General features: G+C 37.1%; 2 protein-coding genes across 3 annotated transcripts; one reads left to right on the forward strand and one right to left on the reverse strand.

The window, feature by feature from the left end:
* Positions 1 to 1,824: 1,824 nt before the first annotated feature.
* inpp1 (inositol polyphosphate-1-phosphatase) lies at positions 1,825 to 9,300 on the forward strand. The gene is made up of 6 exons (XM_058791594.1): positions 1,825 to 1,992; positions 2,779 to 2,991; positions 3,102 to 3,162; positions 4,621 to 4,821; positions 5,657 to 5,831; positions 8,269 to 9,300. Exons 1-6 carry the CDS (start codon positions 1,990 to 1,992, stop codon positions 8,768 to 8,770), a joined length of 1,155 nt encoding a protein of 384 aa, XP_058647577.1. The 5' UTR covers positions 1,825 to 1,989; the 3' UTR covers positions 8,771 to 9,300.
* A 3,677-nt stretch (positions 9,301 to 12,977) lies between these two features.
* On the reverse strand, positions 12,978 to 22,816 carry dnajc14 (DnaJ (Hsp40) homolog, subfamily C, member 14). Of its 2 annotated transcripts, none has more exons than XM_058792053.1 (8): positions 22,712 to 22,816; positions 20,215 to 21,532; positions 18,703 to 18,801; positions 18,506 to 18,612; positions 17,914 to 18,033; positions 17,649 to 17,809; positions 17,450 to 17,552; positions 12,978 to 16,101 (listed from the first exon to the last, which is right to left on the reverse strand). In XM_058792053.1, the coding sequence occupies exons 2-8, from the start codon at positions 21,316 to 21,318 to the stop codon at positions 15,798 to 15,800; spliced, it is 1,998 nt and encodes a 665-aa protein (XP_058648036.1). In that variant the 5' UTR covers positions 21,319 to 21,532; positions 22,712 to 22,816; the 3' UTR covers positions 12,978 to 15,797. The 2 variants fall into 2 exon arrangements, with proteins under 2 accessions (XP_058648036.1, XP_058648034.1); XM_058792051.1 differs by lacking the exon at positions 22,712 to 22,816 and adding an exon at positions 22,431 to 22,704.
* Between the last annotated feature and the right edge of the window lie 409 nt (positions 22,817 to 23,225).

Below are 23,225 nucleotides of genomic sequence, written 5' to 3' on the forward strand. Positions count from 1 at the left end.
ATAGGGCCAAAAGTCTGGAAATGCAAATAGTTTTTTCCAAACTACGTAGGAACCCTGGCATGAGCCACGTCCAAAAGGTAAAGGGGGAGGTGCTGCTATAATTTATAGTAATATTTTCAGTATTTCTCAGAGGTCAGGTTTGAAATATAATTTGTTTGAAGTAATGGTGCTTCATATAACATAATCTAGAGTGGTAAGCATGAATGATAAATACCCTTTGTACTGGCTAGTGTATACAGGCCACCATGCAGGGCACCATACATACTTTTTCAAAGAATTTGCTGATTTTCTATCTGAGTTAGTGCTGACTTTTAATATCCATGTTGATAATTAAAAAGATGGATTGGGATCAGTATTTATAGACATTCTGAACTCTTTTGGGATTAGACAATATGTGTCAGGACCTACTTATTGTCAAAATCATACTCTAGATACTGTCACATGTTAATGGCATTGAAATTCTGCAGCAGACTGATGATATCTCAGATCATTATCTAGTCTCATGTATACTCCATATAGCTAAAGCTGTTAATGCGTCAGCTACAGTATCGCATCAGAAAGTGCGCTATAGATCCCATGAGAAACAATTCCACTCATCCTGTGCTATAGGAAGAATTGTATAATTGTAAAAATAATCTAAACCAACAACATGTATGTTAGACCCTATACCATCTAAGCTACTAAAAGAGGTGCTTCCAGAAGTCATAGATTCTCTACTGAATATTACTAAATTGTCATCGTCATTAGGATATGTCCCAAAAACCTTCAAACTGGCTGTTATCAAGCCTGTCATTAAAAAATACAACTTGACCTTAAAGAATTAGTTAATTACAGATGGATCTCGAATCTCCCTTCTTAGTCAAAGATACTAGAAAAGGTAGTATCATCACAACTATGCTCCTTCTTAAAGAAAAATATAATCTATGAGGTTTTCCAGTCAGGATTTAGACTGTATCATAGTAATGAGACTGCTATCTGACCCTCATCAGTTCGTAGCAGTCAACGAAGAGGTATCATACCGATCAAAAGGGCAGTATGGAGTACCTCAAGGCTCAGTACGAGGACCATTGCTTTTCACGCTTTACATGTTACCCTTGGGAGATATCATCAGGAAACATGGTGTTAGCTTTCACTGTTATGCTGATGATACTCAGCTCTATATTTCTTCAAGGCCCGGCGAAACACACCAATTTGTAAAACTAAAGAAATGCATAGCTGACATAAAAAATGGATGACTACTAATTTCTTACTGCTACATTCCAAAAAAAAAACAGAAGTGTTAATTATCAGACCAAAAACATCAACATGTGATAACATAGAACAATGTCAAGCACTTGATGGCTGCTCTGTCAATTCTTCGTCATCAGTTAGAAACCATCATTTTCGGATTGTTTTTCTACACAGTAATGGCTTTTTGTATCACCCAATCATGACTGAGCAGAGTGTCTATGATAAGCTTCTTAAGAACCTCATACAGATCTGTCTTCACTTTAGGCAGACATTCTTTTATGTACTACAATTACTATTAAGTATTTTACCACGCACTGATTTTGTTGGATTCTCTTGCTTTATTAAATATCCATCTGATATCAAAATCACTCATAAAAGTTTTTTTTTTTTTTCAGTTGGCCAATCTAAAACCAGGTCATGTCCAAAAGTCAGGCAAAAGTAAATGGAGAGCAGCAGATGTCCAACCTTTTGTTTGACTTGGTATATTAAAGCGTGATTTCATTTTAATTTATCTGAAATGTATGTTTGAATCCAGCAGAGGGCGGTATTCATGAACAAACTCCGCCTACTACTTCGACGCAGTGAGAGGGGGAAATGCTCTCATTTCCGAGGCGTTTCCGTTACTTAAAACACGCTGGCGTCACGCAGCAGAGATGAAGTGTGTGCGCGCTTTCAGACAGAGGACCAGTACAGAGCTGTGACATACAGGAAGCGCTCAACTTCAACTCAAGGACACCTAACCACTACAGAATTATTTCAATGGTATGAGCTGTAATTATCATGTCTTGCCTTTGTTTGTTAGGTCTGTCTTCTAATAAGGAAAGCATGTGTGTCTGTGTCTGTATCTGTATCTGTGCTTCATGTAGCCTATAAATGTTTATGTATTTTGCCTCTACGTGTCTTTTGTACCTTTGGTGTCGGGTCTAAACCACAGAGATGATGTGAACTTTACTTAATAGTAAATAGTGAACTTTGTAACATTCATCAAAGCTGTATCCTTAGCAAAATAAATAATCAAAATATAATTTTAAGTAGACATTATCCCTCTGAAATTTAGAGGACGTCCATTGATGTACATTTGTGTGTCTATTTGCATATATTTGCACCATTCACTGTATCTGAGTCCAAAGTTTAACAAGCAGTATGCATTTGTACATTGATACAAATACACTCACTATTTCTAAATTCACATAACATTTGTTTTCAGGGTTATGACTTGTATCAGAGCTTTTTGCTTTATATCATCTTTAATGACTCTAATGTGTTTATGTAGACCTCTTTGAGGCATTTCATTATCAAACTGTGATTTGCAGAAAAATCTTTTATTTTTCTTCTGGCATTCATCATGGTGCTTTGAACTTAAAGTTTGTGTCCCACTTAGTTAATGAGTCTTTTTTTAGGTTACTAATATTTTTGCAACTTGACCTGATTTTCACTTGACCCTTTTAGTTACTAAGTGTGCTGAAATGTTACTGACCTACTTGTAAAACTGTACCATTGCCTATCCAATATGTAGAACCAAGCTTGTTTATTATGTGTGATTCACAGGCCTCAGGTATGGCAGAGTTGCTGCGGTTGCTCCTGAGCGTGGCAGAAAAAGCCGCCGATGTGGCACGGGTCTGTCGACAGGAAGCACCGCTTTTTGAACTTTTGGTACAAGAAAAGACAGGAGCTGACAAAAACAAGAAATTTGTCCAGGACTTTAAGACGCTTGCTGATGTGTTGATACAAGAAATGATTCGCCATGATGTTTGTGCCCAGGTACTTATATATATATATAAAGCTTTCACTGAAATTAAAATTCATCTTAGTCAAGTTTGTCTGGTTCTGTTGTCATCTTGATGGCTAAAAATTAAATTTTTGCTTTATAGTTTCCAGAATTGACTGGATTTATTCATGGAGAGGAGTCAAACAAGTTTGAGAATGGACTTGGTAAGTTAACCCGAGAAAATCTTTGATTCTGTGCTGCATTTGAAAGGATTTCAGTATGCAATTGTATTCAAATTTTCACCACTCTTGTGGCACTTGTTATTTGACTTTTAACGTCACTGAAATATGGAAAGCTGTAGATCATGTGACAAACATGTTTCTTTGCATGGTAAATATTGTTTTTGATGATCACATGGAAAAGTAAAATCAGATCAAATTATGTAAACGGTTTATAGGTTAAAGCATATTCAGATAATTTTATTATAGTTGAAGTACGTTATGTTGAGCTGTGCTGTCCTTGAAGCAGTGGTGTAAGAAACTATGATTTCTTAAAGGAGCCGAGCATTCTGTTTTAGAGAACATGGGATGGGCAAAGTACAGAGCCCTGTGGGACTCTTTTAGGATGTCCCTAAATCTTTTGCAACTGCAGTGACAGACCCTGTTTACATTAAATTCAAATGAATGGCTTTCTGATGTTTTTTGTTTTTTTACAGGGGTTTTTAAGGCCTTGCTCACTACATGACCACAGCACTCAATGGGTCCAATTATCAAATAGGATAGGCAATCTAAAAGCATCAATTAGAGATGCGCTTCTCAGTTTATAGCAGCGGTAGGTGATTGTGTGAAATGAAGCAGACAGATCAAGATGAAACACAATGAAGACAGTGAAGATGCTGGCAGTTTGGGTTCAAGCAGTCTTTATCCTGGGTTGAGGGGGTGAATATGTCATTATTTGAATTGGGGTTATGCAAACATTTTTTAAATCAGATGGGATAAAGCCAGTGGTTAGGTTGTGGCTGTGGTACCTGGTAGACAAATGGTTGCATGATTATAATAAATAGAAATGGAAATAGATTACAATAAATATAATAAGTCGTAGCTATCATTATGGAGTATTTTATGATTATATTGGAGGAGCTGAGAAATACTTAGCATGAGATTGTGTTCGGGAGATGCCAGGGAATAATGTGTAATTAAGGTTTTCTTCCACTATTTTTCATACCTGCAAACTTGTCGAATTTGCTAAAATTCGTTCTTCTGACATTGAAATTGGCCATTCACGTGATTCATGTAAATCCAAGGAGGTTTTATTTGGGAGATGGTTATATGAATATTTATCTGAAGAGAACTAGCTGTCTTCAGAAAAGTTTTGATGGCATTTATTTTTCATTTTACCTCTTTCAACGCCTAATAAAGAAAAAATATATAAGCGAAGCATTGCTTCGTGTACAGGGTTAACCACCGTAAATTATTTATTAGGCTGAAATGTGTGGTTTATCATTCCATACATTTTCAGAATATTTTTTTCAGCCAGGAGTTTGCAGGTATACTTTTGCTTCTCATATTGTATGTTTATGCATCTTTGATGGTCATGAACACTCAAACTCCGAGCTAGGCAATGTATTCATCAAATAAATAGCACCATTTGATTGGAGTTGATTGTGTTTGTATTTCTTTCAGGGGAGAGTGTTACTGTGACCGTATGCGCTCAGGAAGAGGACACAGCTGCTCTGTTGGCTAAAGTTCTTGATGGTGATCAAAACGCAGCGTCTCTCCTGACCAAGGTGATCCACCAGGACCTTCCGATTAGAGACGAGACCGCTGAATCTCTGCAGCTGTCAATCAGCCCAGCCGATGTAGGCATCTGGATTGATCCCATCGGTAATGTATTTGTTATTTTCTGTCCAGCTTTTTACTTGGCTTTTTTTTACTTTTACATTTTAATGGTTTAGCAGACTTTTGAAAAAAAAGTCCAAACAAAGAGTATTTTTCGTAGAGCCAACATTTCATAGTTCACAGTACCAGGTTTATTGTACACTAGATTACTAAACAAATATACAAGGTGAGTGTCATTTGTAGGATGTTCAGTTCAAAAGTGTGCCCTAACTGGTATTGTTGCATTTTTTTGTATTGTTTATATTCAGCACTAAGATCAGCCCAAAAAAAATGGCATAGACATGTTGGTGTTTGCCATATTGTGACTCGGCTAAAAGACCTGTCATTCACATCCTTATGAAATATTTTGGCTAATTTGATTGTGTTCTCAGCAGCATTCAAATCAGCACAGATAATGTAAAGTGTGCAGGGTCATTGTGGGCTTACTCATTAAACACGCATTAAGCTGTTCAGCGTATAACCAACAACATTACATATTATATTTATTCCACATTCAATATAGCATGGCATAAAGATTTAATAAACCAAAGAATTAAGGGTAGAGGAGATATTTGCTGATATATCTGAGGTTGTACATAATACGTGTACGGTTGTATGTCTTTGTGTGTCAGTAGTTGCAGAACCAGTTTTGTTTCATGTGAAAACTATGTGAAAAAAGCTAAAGTGAAACAGGAGCTGTGAAACTTAACTTAAAACTGGAAAGATTTGTTGACTCTGGACAATGAAAAAACCAACCAGTTATGCTTATGAGACTTCTTTTTCCTGGTGTGTGAATTATTCAGATTATTAACAAGTGTATTTGGCTATATTCTTTTGATAGATGGAACAAGTCAGTACATTGAAGGGAAAGAGGAAGAAGAGGCGGATGAAGGCTTTTGTCCATTCGGTCTCCCATGTGCTCTGGTTCTGATTGGGGTTTACTTGCGGTCCACTGGCCAACCTGTCATGGGTGTCATAAACCAGCCGTTCAACCGCAAAGACTCCACGGGTAAAAGGTAAGAGTGCTGCTATAGCAGTGTTCAAAAGAAAACTCAGATGTGACCCACAAAAACAATAATTGTAACTGAAAGCCATACAGTATGTAGTCATATAGAAGGAAATGTTAGTGTAATACACTGTGCCTGGGATACGGCTTTTACTACTGTCAGATTCTGAAGAGTTTACTTAAAAAAAAAAAAAAAAAAAAAAATTGCATTGACCCTCGCATTTTTACCTATAAGTGAAATGATGCACAAACTATGTTATTTGAAAACATTAGCAACGTTGCAAAATGGGTGTCCCGAGTTCGAATCCTGACTCGAGGACCTTTCCTGATCCCGCCCCTTTCTCTCTCCCCCTTCGTTTCCTGTCTCATCTAAACTATAACAATGAAGGCAGAAAAACACAAAAAAATACATAAAAATCAAAAAAAAAAAAAAAAAGTCAAGTAAGGGTAAATAAGTAGTTGAAAAACTACTCAAATTACTGTGTTACTAAGTACTTTTGTATTATTTTTCTATTTTTGCCCAAAACGAGGCGATGTGAGCATTATGGCGCATTAAACACTCTCATGTAATGTATGTTTCACAAGTAAGATTAATAGAAGTATTTATCTTATGATATTCCAGGAAATCCCGTATATGTACAAATGCATCAGATATCACTACAGTTGAATAACATGCAGAGAGAGATGTTTTGACTGATGAAACATGAAGACAATAAATACACGATTGCGATGATATATCTGTGTTCTTTAAGCCATTTCATGTATTTTCATCAGAATGATATATAGGAATGCAAGGCTAATCAACACAGTATAGAATTGATCAAATAATATAGTTTCTGTCTCTTTCTGTGATAAAGAAGCAACATAGAACCACAGAAGCAAGTTATTTCAGAAACAAATTATGTTATATAGTGATTTTGGAGCAAAACATTAGTCTCATATGTTTGATTATTCTAAGCAAGCATAGCTATACCTGTTGCCGGGAGCGACTGTTTTATACAAATGTTTTGAAAAGTCCATGTAAGATTGTTAATGTTTTTCAGAAGGGCAAAAACAAAGAAAAATAAGTGATGTCACTTTGTAGGCACAAAACCCAGAAGCGAGTTAGCATTTTAGCACTTCTGGTTCCATCGTCCCAGAGTCAATGGGTTTTTTGAATGGGAGTTAAATCACCTAAAATAAGATCTGTGCATGGTTAACACAAGCTTAAGATACTTTCACGTTTTATTCTATGACATTAAACACACCAGTTACACCCCACTTATGATTTTTTTTTTTTTTAAATATTCATATTAATCAAGGATTTATTGACTTTTAATGCACCTTATTTCAAAATGTACAGAAACGTGCTTTGGTTATGATTATTTAATTTTTCACTGCTTACTATTTATTATTGTTTCATTTCAGTTTTAGTTTGGCTCTAGTTTTGTATTTATTCCAGGTTATTGAAGGTTCATGTAACATGGATTAAATTTCATCCACAGAGTAAATCCTTTTTACTGAACATGTTTCTAAAAATAAGTTTGAAAAAGTTGTCGGGAGCTCGGTGGTGGTGATGTTGAAAGCGAGTAACCGTGGTGTAGTTATAAATTTAGCTTATATTCAGGCTTCAAAATTCATAAGTTATATTATTATCTTGATGGACAAAACGTGTAAGTATCATGAACTATGGTTGAACACAGAGCTTATTTTTCATGATAATTCAAAGGCCTTTGGAAAAATCCTATTGGCTTTTTGTCGTGGGAACCAGTGTGATGCTAACAGCCGATTGGCCTACAAAGTGACGTCATATTCTTCTTGTTATTTCCCTAAAGAACTAACAATGTGCAGTAAACGGTAAAACTGTTTGCTCTACAAACCAGTGTGTTCATAGCTAAGATAATACATTAAAATAATATGGTAAGACACACCAATTTTCAATATCAAGCAGCAAAATGAGCTGTTTTGTACAGCTAAAAATAACTGGACGCGGATGAGACAGGAAGCCAGACACATAGAATTTACAAATGGCCGCGCCCGATCTTTTAAAGAATGAGGTGGATTGAGCTTTGCAGTTTCTCCCATTCATAAGTAATAGGAGTTAACTTCTTTTTATATCTATAGTCTTTGTTAGTTTTGCACGCAATATGTTTTTGCCTGAAGCGCAGGGCTACACCCCAGTAGTTTGAAAATTGCCCGTCAAACGCCATCTCACCCTGTTTCTCCATCAGCACCTTTGTCTTTTTTGCACTTTGTACTTTTAGTGGAAAATAAATGTAGTGAAGTAAGTAGAAAAAATCAAAAATGTAACGAAAGTATTTGTAATTAGTTACTTTCCACCCCTAACGACCCTAAATGAGAAAAATTCACAGTCCACAGTTCAAACAGTGAGAGATTGCATCTATCCTGACCTGTTGCTTATGTAAGTCACTGTATTTCTTAATGCCCTCATGTTGTCGTGATTGTAGATGGAAAGGAAAGCACCTCTGGGGCGTTTCGTATGGAGATGTGAATGTTTGCTCCCTCACGCATCGCAGTCCGTCATGTCTGCAAAAGAAAGATGATTTGTCTGTGCTGCTGAGCTCCAGCGAGAGGCCGGCTGTGAAGGACGCTCTAGCAGCCATTCCCAGCAGCTCGCTGATGTACGCGTCCGGTGCAGGATACAAGATCCTGTGCGTGGTCCAGGGTCTGGTGGATGTGTATGTGCTGTCCGAGGGCAGCACGTTCAAGTGGGACTCGTGCGCTCCTCATGCGCTCCTGCGGGCACTGGGCGGCGGCGTCTCAGACCTGAGCGAGTGCATCCGTGCCCACGTCTCTGGAAACAAGGGACACACCGCTGGACTCACCTACCATCAACCGCACAACGAAAGTCAAGGTGTGGACAGATGGGCGAACCGAGGAGGAATAATCGCGTATTTGGACTCCAGCGTAATTGATAAAGTTGTGGCGGCACTTGTTGGAAAGATTTAATAAAAATGTTATGAAACTGAAATGCAAGAGCTTAGTGTTTGCAAGTGTATTTCTGTATGCATAATCTTATGTCCTTATGATGCTATTTTTATGTTGAGATTTAGTGGCATATTGAAATATTAATTTAAGGCTGTAGCTTTTCAGGAGAAAATATATATTATAATGCTTATCTACAATGTATATATCAGTAAGTTTTATTTTTGGAAGACAAAAAGGAAACCAATTACTGTTTTGCCTCATTCTCATTGTAATGTGTAAATGTAGATAATATCATGCTGTACAGTTTCTGATGGTCACCTGAAATAAAAGAAAACCCAGACTCTGAAACTTCTCAGGGTTTCATATTATCTAGATTATCATGCATGTTACATGGACATTCAGGCCCTTTTATGGCGATTGTTTTTTTTGTAATCTGGCTCTTTTTTCCCCCCTTATGCTTTATTCTAAGTACGACAGAAACGTGTGAAAATGGGTGCCGTGAGAGTCTCTCACAGGAAAGACATTTGACTGGCTTGAGCTGTACTTTTCTGTCTCATTCTAAACCTTTACGGGCATTTAGAAATCTTTCAAATCCAAAATATTCTGCGTGAACTTTTAAGGTACTGACTATATTTAGATTTTTTACAAAATATTTCAGGAAATGCTGTAATAAAATAATTGTGGAGTTTTTAGATTCTTCAATTGGGTCTGTTAAAATACAGTATCGGTTAAATGTTTGAGAAACAATAGAAAACAGTTATTTTAAACTGTAATAACATTTAATCGTACTGCTTTTACTGTGTTTTTAATCAGATGAGCAAAAAAGCAGCCTTGCTCAGCAGAGACTCCTTTCAAAAACATTAATAAATATTAATTATTCTTAATTATCAGCTTTTGACCGGTAATGTGGATCAAAATATGAAAAAAGCAGATGTGCAGCTTTAATATCTTTATATACTGAAACCCTTGTTGGCTCATCATAGTCTTCATTTACTGAAATACTAAATGTCTTTTTATTTGAAAGGTATTTGTTGTTGTAATGGAAAAACTTTGAGAGCCAAGGGGCTGATGGGGAAAGTGTGTTAAAGAGCACAGAGATGACCATGGATGCCCTTTTATGTGCAAAAGCTGTTTAAAAAGATCCTCGTTTCATTCCCTCTTGGCTTCATGTCAGTGCCAGTGTGCTAATGACTAGAAAAGGATCCAAAGTGTCACATCACACTGTACACATACAGGTCACGTGACCCAAGTGAATTTATAGAAAATACTGGATAAGTTTCACATGAACAAAACCTCTTTGGAAAAGGGGCATAGTTCGATGCTTGATATCCGCAATAATGTACTCATGAAAGGTGACAGAGATCAAAATGGAGTTTAATCAAGTGTAATGAAGTTATTAGTCTTGCAGAGGTTATATAAATGCTAATTTGACAGCTGCTTGCGGTCCTAAATGGTAAGTACAACAGCTGATCTCCTCATTATAGAGCCACACTGAACTCTAGCCAGCATAATCACACATTATTCCTTCACAATGATTTCATCTGTTGTAAGCCCAGGCTTTCTGTGGGGTGTAATTTGCCTTTCCACAAATTGAGGCCTTAAAAAAAATATCTTTTGTGTTTTTTTTTCTTGTTTTCTATTCCAAATATCTATACATCCTTAATCAACATCCATTTACTTTAGATGCAAAATTAAGATAAAACGTCTTGTTTTCTGAGAAATTAAAATTAAGTTTATGCTCACAAGAACAAATATCTGTTAATGGAGTATGAAAACTCATTTTCCCTTTAAATTATTATTATTATTTAAAGGGAATTATTTTTAAAGGGCATTTTTTTCTGGGCCCATTGGCAGATATTTATTCTTGTTTTAATAAAATGTACTTCTTTTTTTCTTTGTAATTGTGTCTTAATACATTTGTGCTTGACAACAAGACAAACTGAGGAAGAACATCACTTGCAGTGCATGTGATCAGAAAGTTATTTCCATATTCTAGTGGTTGGGAACAGTTATTCAAGCCTTTAGCCATTTTTTATTTGCAAATGAAATGTAAAAAGTAATGGATATCTGTTGGAAGTACATTTTGAGAACATTAATGTATTGTGTTCCTTAAATGTTCTTTATATGGTCTTAAAAAGTCTTACATTTACCTTCATTAAACCATGAGCTACCATGAACAAGGCATTAAATAGTGTGTGTGTGTGTGTGTACTGTATATACAGTGGTGTGAAAAAGTGTTGGCCCCCTTCCTGATTTTTACATTTTTTGCATATTTGTCACAGTTAAAAGATTCAGATCATCAAACAAATTTGAATATTACACAAAGATAATGCAAGTAAATACAAAATGCAGTTTTTAAATGCTTTCATTTATTAAGGGAAAAAAGCTGTCCAAACCTACCTGGCCCTACGTGAAAAATTAATTGCCCCCTCCTATTAAATCATGAAAGAACTGATTAACCACATTATTTTAGAAAGCTGAATTAAACCTCACTAGCCAAACCCAGGCCTGATTACTGCCAGACCTGTTGAATCAAGAAATCACTTAAAAAGAACCTGTCTGACAAAGTGAAGCATGTTTAAAGAGCAACACATCATTCCACGATCTTAAGAAATTCATAAACAGATGAGAAACAAAATAGTTTACATGTATCAGTCTGGAAAGGGTTATAAAGCCATTTCTAAGGCTTTGGGACTCCAGCAAACCACGGTCAGAGCCATTATCCACAAATGGAGAAAACTTGGAGCAGTGGTGAACCTTCCCAGGAGTGGCCGGCCTACCAAAATTACTCCAAGAGCACAAAGACGACTCATCCAGGAGGTCATAAAAGAACCCAGGACAACATCTAAAGAACTGCAGGCCTCACTTGCCTCAATTAAGGTCAGTGTTCATGATTCAACAATAAGAAAGAGACTGGGCAAAAACAGCATCCATGGGAGAGTTCCAAGGCAAAAGCCATTGCTGACCAAAAAGAACACAAAGGCTCGTCTCACATTTGCCAAAAAATATCTTGATTATCCACAAGACTTTTGGGCAAATATTCTGTGGATTGATGCAACAAAAGTTGAACTTTTTGGAAGGTGCGTGTCCCGTTACATCTGGCGTAAAACCAACACAGCATTTCATAAAAAGAACATCATTCCAACAGTCAAACATGGTGGTGGTAGTGTGATGGTCTGGGGCTGCTTTGCAGCTTCAGAACCTGGATGACTTGCCATAATTGATGGAACCATGAATTCTGCACTCTATCAGAAAATCCTGAAGGAGAGTGTCCGGCCATCAGTTTGTGACCCCAAGCTCAAGCGCACTTGGGTTCTGCAGCAGGACAATGATCCAAAACACACCAGCAAGTCCACCTCTGAATGTCTCAAGAAAAACAAAATGAAGACTTTGGAGTGGCCTAGTCAAAGCCCTGACCTGAATCCTATTGAGATGCTGTGGCATGACCTTAAAAAGGCGGTTCATGCTTGAAAACCCTCCAATGTGACTGAATTACAACAATTCTGCAAAAAAGAGTGGGCCAAAATTCCTCCACAGCGCTGTAACAGACTCATTGCCAGTTATCGCAAACGCTTAATTGCAGTTGTTGCTGCTAAGGGTGGCACAACCAGTTATTAGGTTTAGGGGGCAAGCACTTTTTCACACAGGGCCATGTGGGTTTGGATTTTGTTTTCCCTTCATAATAAAAAACTTCATTTAAAAACTGCATGTTGTGTTATCTTTGATTAATATTTAAATTTGTTTGATCTGAAACATTGAAGTGTGACAAACATGCAAAAATTGTAAAAAATCAGGAAGGCAGACAACACTTTTTCACACCACTGTATATATATATACACACACACACACACACACTGCGAAACAGTGCTGAAAAAGAAAAAAGTGTTAATTTTATTTTACTCTTTTCATCTTGCAGTCACTAAAGTGTTGCACAATGGTAGCGCAAACCATACGGCTTCAAACAATGATAAGCTCATTTTGGCGAAACAAATTAATATTACCCTTAAGAAGGTGTATTTTGACATTTTGAGCAGAATTTTGAGTTTAACGACACACATTTCTGTCAACTTATAACTGAACACATTCTGTGATAGAAGTAGAAACAATATTTCTAGAGCAGCATCTACGGCTGAAACCACTGAGCAGCTGCTGTGGTGAACATTTACTTTATACCGGAGTTAAATGCACAGATGTTACACTTGTACTGTACATGTTGAAGAGCACAACATTTGAGGAAATCAGCTTTAATATAGAAGTGTTGGGGTGAGAGGCAACAACATACCAAATCATGGAAAACGTGTCCTGCACATTATCACTTTTATAATGATTGTCTGAATTTAGTGATCTAGAGCATTTTTAGATCACATCTGTCTGGAATAAACCTTCATGCAATCCTAAATACATTTGTGTCGATGCAGCACCTCGACCAGACTGTTAAAACTCTCAAGTATAGTGTATGTAATGAATACAATACCCATCATATTTTCTTGAAATAGCGAGTAGAATATCGTCACATATATAATGAAATTTACAAATGCATTCGCCAAACAATAAAAGCAACATACGAGCCACTCATTTTTGTTGATGTTTAGACACCAGTCAGTTTAAAGCGATCCATTATTTTGTTCAAAAGGTCATTAACACCTTAACATCAGGAGGAAGTTTAGTGCAATAATAAACTGTCTGTTTTATTTCTTTTATACCACTTCAATAATCAGCTGTGAACAGAAATTAAATAACACTTGCCATCATCAACAGAAAGCTTCTGCTGTAAAGAAAAAACAACAACTTTAGAATAGTCTGAAAATCAGACTGAAGGTAAACATTTACAAAACTCAAGTTTACCCTAAAGATTCAATAGTGTAATCAAAAGAACCATTGAGTTTGGGTCAACTACAGATACAGCGTGGCCAGTCCTTTCCAGAGGTGAACGTGCTGCTATTTTACCATGCACAGTTTTTAAATGATTGAGTAACCACATTAAACCCTTTATCTTTCTGCTTCTTCCATCTAAAACCACTGAAAGATCACTGACAAAGAGCAAAACAACAATTAGATTTTATTTCTGGAGTAAATTTAAATCTTTTCATTCTTGGAATTTCTGTTGTTAAACAAGCGCATTTATCAGGAGGTTTAAGTCAAACTAAACAGGAAGTTCCGGAAAGCATCTCTGAGAACTTGAGAACACATGAAACTGAACACGCATGTATTAGTACGGTTTTATGATGTCTGGCTGTACAGGGAAAACAGTCTTGCGTCTTAAAGTATATTGGGTCTACTGTGAAATAACGAAAAAACAATGTCATGAGCCAAAAACGTCAGGTTTGGACACTAATGAATCTGTTGGCCTGGAATGATGGCTCCAGTGGATGAATGAAGCAACTTTCTTTTAAAATGATTCCTGAGTGTTAAAAAAAGTGACGAGAACTTCCTCTTAAAGGGAGGCTCTGGGATTTTCACATCAAAACCCATTTTTTAAACTTCTACGCAAATCTATGCATCTAGACATGTAAGATTTACACATTTGTGCTTTAACTCAAATTTTTAATAATTTCTTTCCCTCGCTCTAAAATACAATGCACATTGGAGGCCGTTCCGGCTCTAGAGATGCACTACGAACAAAAACATTAACCAAATCAGTCAAGAGCTCCAGTGAGCAGGCAGAGCATTTGATGTGAAAATCCCTCTAGATTCTTTCATTTTCTGAAGCTCCATTCAGATCACATGAACGATTGATGATCAATTTGTGGAATAGTAAGCCATATCGTGTATTTTTTTGTACAATAAAATGTTTGTACATATTTGAAGTAATTCTCTCCAAAACAAGTGATTTAAACAACGGAAGAAAAAAAATCTGGTTTTATGATGAACTGCTTGAGTAACTGGTAAAATGTTTCCTTCTGGATTGCATGAGCTCTATACGATAATCCCAGGAACATCAGGAAATTTCAGCTACATCTTTTCCCTGTTCTATTACTAGTAGCAGATGAAGAAAGAGTCATCCCTGAGGTCTGTATGTGACTTATACATTAATCCTTACGTGTTAATACACTACAAAACATTCAGCCACATCGTGTAAATTTTCCATCAGATTCACCATTTCAAGCCTGACAAAACCAGAAACTTTTTTTAAACGTCGCCCAAAAATAAAAATGCCATTATTACCCTCATGTCGTTTCAAACTCTGCCACTGTTTTTTTTTTTTCCTTCTTCTTGTGGTAAAATTTAAGAATCTCATGCGGTTCACAAAAACCACATCTGTCAATCTCAAAAAAAAAAATAATAATAATAATAATAAAAAGAATAAAACATTTATCCACTGCTAATGCTCCCCTCCACTGAAGCTCAGAATACTAAACACCACTGGTTATCATGTATCCATCACATCAAACCTGGGCCAGATTTAATAGCCAAGCTGGAGAAGAACATAATCAGTGAATTGCTAAATTTGGGTCTTTGGTTGTCGCACAAAGCTATCTGATGTCTTCAGAAGACTTGACAAGTACAAGTCACATGGTCTGCTTTTATGATGTTGGGATATTTTCTATACTTCCGTTGTAATGAAAAAAAGCTACGATAAGCAAAATTAAAAGGCGTAAATGTTTGGAACAACATGCGGGTGAGTAAATAGTGACAATTTTTAACATTGGGTCAACTATTCTTCAGAAACACCAGAAAATCTACTCATGATTCATGAGTCCTTCTGTTTCTTGAAAGAACGTTATTTAAAATGCTTGAATGTAGGTTAATTTGCCTCAACAACAACAAAAAAAAAAAAAAAAAAAAAAAAAGAGATAAAAAAAAAAACAACAACAAAGGACTTCAAACATGAAAAGCAAAGATCTTCTTCTTGCATCCATCTTTGCTTGCCCCTCTACGCAATTTGATGTTGCCATTTCATTCTGTATCAGGAAGCTTCAAAGCGCCAACACTGAAATGCTCAACGGAGGTCAAAAGATTTTGTCCTCGTTTTGTTGCACTAGTTGGCCAATATCATGTCAAAACATGGCAACAGACAGCGCTCCATCTCTGCACAACATTGCATTGCTCAGCGCTGGAATGGCTTGCGGACTTTCTTGCGCCGGCGTGGGGGCTTTCCTCCGTCAGTCCAGTGTTCGCTGGGGTCGCCCCGTTGGGCCCCTGGGCTAAAGAACCCTGTTTGTGGAGAAGATCCTGAAAACATTGTTGAAGTCCCTGCAGCTGCTCCGGAGGGATGAGGCGGCGGGTTTCCCGTTGGGAAGAATCCTCCATTAGCAGTCATGTCACTGGGAGCTCCACCCTGGAAGAAGCGGCTGAAGAAGTCCTGCAGGTCTGCAGGTGAGCCACCACCTGGTGCGTGATCTGGGGGGGATCTGGAGGACAGAGTTTAACATGAAGACTGTCATTACAGTAACACACAGGCCGTTAATTAGGAGCCAAGCACCAAAAGTTGAACAGGCACCTTATGTTTTTGTTAGTCGTCGTCTTCTGCTCTCGAGTCTATGGCAGCCCATAGAACTTCATGTGGGAAAGTTATGAAATATGGCACACAGATAGAGGACAGCCTGAACATAAACCGCAGCAAATTTGGATCTCTGCCTCTGTTATTAAGAGCTTTTTGATATCTCATGCCGTTTTTGTAAAACATATCATCAAACTTGATGCCTATCTGGATCTGAGGCTGTATTTCTGCAGTGTTTTGGTATATTAACACCAAACTGAAGTGTTGACGTGAACTCTACATCTTCTATATTTTCAACCCAAATACAGACACCATTCAACCGGTTTTGTACATTGATGAATCACAAAAAAAAAAAATAATAATAATAATAATAATAAAAAGTGCACAAGTCTAGTTAAAAAAATAAAAGCACGCGCAAGTTTTTGTAAATGTAAATGCTACAAATGTGGGCAACATATACCACTTACATTATGCAAATGTTTTAATAATATATCTCATATTGAAAATATTTCCCGTCTGGTTACACCTGACTGAATGCGTTTCTCATGATGTTAAAGATCTTCATTCAAAGACTTTTGTGTCTATTGTGTTAGGGGTAATTTCAACCTACATATTTTTATGTTCAAAATTAGCTTATTGACACAGCAACTTTCCAATATCAAAACAGGAAAATAACTTTGACACAATCTGTATCGTTAAAAGCGCTATATAAATAAAGGTGACTTGACTAATGTATATGTATTTAAATTACAGCTTGAAACTTGTTTTATTTTGCTTTTAACCATTGACTGTTTTATGTGTCTTAGTGTGGTGTGGTTTATGTTATTGTACAAATTATGTAAAGCACACTGGTCAACATGTTTTAATTGTGCTATAAAAATAAAGTGAAAATCATTCTCATAGTTGTACTCATAGATATATATAGGTAGATGCCCCATTCGACCGCTCAAAGCACATAAAAGCATCCGCCATCTAAATAATAGGAAATCTACAAGAGTGGTCATGTGTCATGCGTTTTCGGTCGTGTATTGTAAACATAGATCATTTCTGAAACACAGTGAAAACGGCAGTGTAGACGAGGATCACACACTCGTGTAAAAAGGGTCTTAGGCTGATGATATACGGAACTTTCACTGAGAACGGGTTACAAGATACTTCGGATCGGTTTTGGGACCTGTGTCTCACCTGGTTGCCGGTTGCCCGGCAACATTGCTGAAAAAGTGGCACGTGTATTATTAGCCTTAGGAAAGAGCGGTTACCTGTGGCGGCTGGTTCCGCTGCTACCTTTAGAGCCAAAAGAGATGTGATATGGCACGCGATGCGTGTCTGGAGAGATGCTTATACGCTGACAGCCTGCCCACTCTGTGTGAACATAGAGATGTGTCTCAACGATCTGAACATATGCATACAACATATGAACACAGACATGATCCGAGAGCGGGAATGCAAATGAACTACCAGTGATGTCAAAGACTTTGCCATCCATGAAGGCGAAGTATGTGATGCGCAGTCCCAGCATACTGGATTCAGCCCACAGGTCTCCTTCCTCGGCGCTGTGCCACTTACTACATTCAGCACAGAATCGGGCCTCACCAGGCTCGCGGTCTATCTCGAAGCGCCTGTGGAAGAGGCCATGCTCAGCTGAACGTAGAAACGCAGCATAGAATGCAAAACAATATCTGTATGAAATGACGAGACTGAAACGATGATCTGTAATACGCACTTGTGCTTGCCCTCACATTTAGTGCACATCATTGTATTCATGGCTTCTTTTAGGTCATCCTGCAGTTTCGTCAGAAACTCATTCATGGACTTTGAAAGCTCCGTAGCTGCCATACGCTTCCTGCAGACACAGAACCCAGATATAAAATCACTCAAGACTTTCAGTTATATGAAACATGTCAGGTCACCTTTCTAAAAACTCCTGTAGTATTGATTAAGATTAAGTTCAGCATGAAATGCAATATAACAGATATATAACTACATTACAGATATATAATTACATTAACTTTCAAGTTGTATTACAGTCATTTTGACCAGGAAAGTTTTTTTTTTTTTTTTTAAGATTAAATGATATAGCATAATGAGAGATTTCCAAGCTATTTATAAAAGGCTGGTTATTTTTGACTGGGAACACCAAATTAGGTAAAGGATTTTTAGCACAGCAGAAACAAAATTATTTTGCATTAGAATAAGAATGAGTAGGTAAAAGTGTTTAATTGTCACAACGCAAAATAACAGAAGCCATTTTCTTCATGAAAACATTTAATTTAGGATGTAGATCAATCTACTAGCTCTTATCTAGCAGCACTCACAATTCATACTCTCGCCGAGTCTCTGGGTTACTGACGATGTCCCACGCTGCTCTTAACACCTTGAAGGCCTCGCCAGCACCTGGGTGCTTGTTTTTGTCTGGATGAACCTGTACACAAACAATACATTAAACCTGGACAAATCAATACAATCCATACCTCATCCCATGTTTCAGGCCAATGATTTTATGTCATCTCACCTGTACTGCCAGCTGTCTATAAGCTCTCTTGAGTTCTGATTCAGTGGCATGAATATCCACTCCCAGAACATTAAATGGGTCCAACTCCTCTTCAGGGATCTGTACCAGAGCAAGAGTTGATAATATACAGTAGTTAAGGTGCACTTCAGTTTCAAAGATTCGTTACCTGTCTTTATACAGTTCCGACATCAAATCACTATGCAACTAACAAATAAAGGTAGTTTTGTAGCTACCTCTACATATTTCTGCTTGATATGTCAATTTATGAAATATGATGCTAGCCTTTAGATTGCTTTGTTCACACAGAAGTGAATAATATAATGCTTAAGTATATCGATAACAATAAGCAGCACTCTGTGTCTGAGGACGAAAACAGTTCAGAGTGCCGTCATAATTAGGCGTTAGTCTAAAATGACATGAATGCAATATCATCATGTAGCTCTCTGGGTATTTGATTGTGATCGGTCAATTTTTTTGGTATATTCAAGCACATTTCCTACTCAGCTGTGCTAGTTTCAGGTCTATCCTATCATTCTGCACTCTCTTCTAAAATAATCTCAAATCAGTATTTTATGTCAATGAATACACTTGTTTGGTCAGTAACTGTGTAAGTGGGATAAAGTACAGTCAGTCAGTCAGGCTTTAATAATAAAGTAAACCCTCACATGGATCACAAAGCTGACTGTACATTATCCATTACTAATCGGAAGATACTAAAAGTCACGATGAAAAGGAAGTAGCGAAAGATCTTAACAGTAACAGATTACTGAAAAAGAAAAATGTAGGTAACACTAACATTAACTTTACTTAAAGCCTTTGTGTATAACGCATTACATAGTTATTCACATTGTAATGCATTATATCATTTCATAAATAATTGCAACCAAAGTTAAAATGCATTATAATATTTGTAGATTTTGTGTTACACTGAAAACTGGTTGCTTGTCATATATTTTAATGCATTATATTTTGTAAAGGGGCAACAATGCACAGATAAATATAATGTACTATAACTGTGGTTACAATTATTTAGGATATCACACTATATAGAGTGGCAATTTATACACATAAAATATTTCAAATACTAATAAATTATATAACGTGTAAATGTATGTGTGTGTGCGTGTGTATGTGTAATATTTTATATATATATATATATATATATATATATATATATATATATATATATATATATATATATATATATATATATATATATATATATATATATACACAGTTTTACACAGATAACACTTTTATACTAAGAAAGTATAAACTTACAGATGTATACTTGTAAATATATACTATATACTTAAGTTACTTAAGCCATAAGTTCTGCTCAGATGCTGCAATCGATTTTTAGAACATAACATCATTCAGATCAGGATAGTTTTCTCCCAAATCAAAATAGAATCATTAATTTTCAAAGACATCAATATATAGTTCTGATTTAAAATAATTTATATTATCAGATATTCATGCTTCTATCTCTATGAGCACACACATCAATACCTTGGCCAGCGCCAGCAGTCTCTGCAGTTCTTCGCCAGGTTGCCACTTGTCTGCCCCCCTATTGGGAGACTCTGGATTCGAGTTTTCATTCACAATGCCTTTTTTAAAGAAACACCTATGAACCCTTGTGGTCAGATCTGACACTTTCCTCCAAACCCTGCTGCTCTGAAGAGCAAGCCACCATTTCCTGCCTCGCTCTCCAGCCAGCCTTCCCACAATACACCTCAACATCTGAGAGCCAGCGCTTAGAGCAGCACAAACAAATCTCCAACAAGAAAGTAGAGCATGTCGAGCCCAACGAGCAGACCTGCCAATGCTCTCTATTACAGCTACACTGGAACACCAGCTCCAGTCCAGGATTCGCCTCAAATCATGCGTCATGCCTGGAATATCTGTGACTTTGGAAAGCATGTGTGCTCCAAAGTCATATAGTGCAAGTGCAGATGATTCAACAGCAACCCCACAGCGGTGGGTCAAAGAGATGATGAGCTCCACGACAATATGGATGCAGGAAATGCACCAGGGGCTGACGAAATCTGCCAGGAAATCCCGACACACCATGACCAGCTGCATCCCGTTTTTCCTTCGTACGCGGCTGTGATTGTGCAGATGGTGGTTTCGCCGCTTCACCTGCTTGTGTCTGCTGGGACCAGAGGATGCAAGGAAGGATTTATGAGACATGGAAGATGGAGATGTCCACGATGGTGTTTGATCGCAAGGCCCCTGCCCTGGTCCACTCTTTTTGGACTTTCCTTTCCTACCGGTTCCAGCATTGCGGGACCTAGACTCCCCATTGCCTCTAAAGTCACTCTCCAACTCAAATTTTCCTCCTCTTTCACATTTCTCCTTGTCCTTCTCGGAAATCCCATCTTGCACCTGATCATCATTCAAATCTTCAGTTTTGGTATTTTGCTCTTCATTCTCGTCTACTTCCAAATCAAAGTCTTCATCAGGGAATTCACAATCAAAATCATCAAGCGTCTCATGTTCACAGTCAGGTGCTTGAGACGATAACACATGGCTGTCATTTCCATAATACGGACTGGCTAGAGAAACAATGGGCGGCTCCACTGTATCCCATTGTACAGCCATGTCTTCTTCCATATTGCTCAAATATCCAAAGGGTCACTCCCTCACGCTTAAAACAGTCATGAGGATATCCATCATGAGCTTCAGGGTGGCAGCAAACTTAGACATGCATGCACTGTATTTAACAACAGTCTCATATTTACAAAAGAAACACAATATGGCGTCTTCAGCAAGTCCAGCATGGCAGACGATAAGAGACATTTCCAAATCACGCCGGCATTCTGAACCCCTGCAAATGAGAAGAAGAAACTTTAGCAATGTACACTAAATAGCTCATCTGAACCTAGTCCTTATATTTGAAACCATAAGTTTCAAATTCTACACTACAAAAAAAAAACAAAGAAACAACAACTTTAAATACTATACACAAGGACCTAACCAACACAAACATCAATACAGGGCAAAAACAAAAAGCAAAAATCCCATTTATTTCCTCCATAGAATTTTTAATGATAACATATTAACTTTTCAACGAAGACCTACCATCCAGATTGTGATTTAAGCATTGATAGATGTTTCTGTAAGACACCACAAGTAATTTCTAATTATTCTGAAGTGGAATTAAGCTGATATTCCTGAAGAGATGCAATACACTCGATAATAGCACTGTTTTACCTATAATCAAAAATTGTAAATCAATCAATAATTTGATATTGCATCATTGTGATTAGAGAACATCACATGCAAAGCATCATAACATTTTACAGACATTATACAGAGAAAATTTAATGGAAGATGCTTCATTTACTGTTGACTTCAATATTCAGACTGGTGGATAATCAATATAGGTATATTTTTTGCTACATATACAAATATACACATGAAACCTACCTGCTTGTATGTTTTCACAACCAAACAACGCATTTACAATTTGTGGAATTAACAAATTGTTGTTTATAGAATTTAAAGAGGTAATTTAGCAGTTTGAGGAGTGACTCCTATCAAAAGCCCTTTCACTTTAGTGTCAGCAAGTTAGCTGACCTACATGTCAAGTCCCACAGTTAAGACTACATAACGTTCATTCCTTGTCACGAAGCTTTTTTGAGTAATAAAAGCATATCACACCCATGAGGGAAGTACCAGAGAATGAAATGTAAACATGCAAACATCACATGTCTGTAACTTACTGAACACTCAGTCCTGATAAAGTGCATAAGCATCGACTCCTCAAATGCTGCTCACTGAGGTTTTACAGACGGCGCTTGTTGCTGTAAATGTTAATGTTTAATAATCTTTATATTTGTTTAATCTCTTCCTTTACGATGCTGTTTTGCTTTAGCAGGCATGCTAACAGAAGAGCATCCACAGCGAGCGTTGCTGCATTGCTACTCTAAAAGAACAGTGTACAGACAGGAAAGTTTATCTCGGGTGTAAGATGAGTTTGAAGCAGCTCAGCCTATCTTCTCACCTATCTTTAGCTGCTTTCACTGCCCTTCTCTCTTCATTCTTGTTCACTTCCGAGTACAGCACAAGCGCCGAGACGTCACTTCCGTTTAAGTAACCCTTTCCTGCCTTCTGTTAACTGGATTATACAGTGTTGCCAATTTAGCAATTTTGTTGCTAAATTTTGCAACTTTTCAGACTACCCTAGCAACATTTACTTCCAAAAGCACTTAGCACCAAATTTAGCTGTTTTTAAAATTTATTTGGCGACTTTTAGCAACTTTTGATAAACGATAAAAAGGCACACATTTTCCATCTAAATTACACAAGAGGAAAACAAAGATGCCTAACAGTACACGCATCACATGAATTAAGTTAGCTGCTCAAATTCAATTTAATAATAATAATAATTTAATAATTATTCATTTATGTTACACTTGTAACTGCGACTATTGATCAGTTAGTACACTGTAAGAAAAATATCTAGAAAAATGGAAAAGGAACTAGTAATATTCAATTCCATTGTTCATGATCCATTG

Source organism: Onychostoma macrolepis, chromosome 11 (assembly GCF_012432095.1).
Source record: "Onychostoma macrolepis isolate SWU-2019 chromosome 11, ASM1243209v1, whole genome shotgun sequence".
NCBI lineage: Eukaryota > Metazoa > Chordata > Actinopteri > Cypriniformes > Cyprinidae > Onychostoma > Onychostoma macrolepis.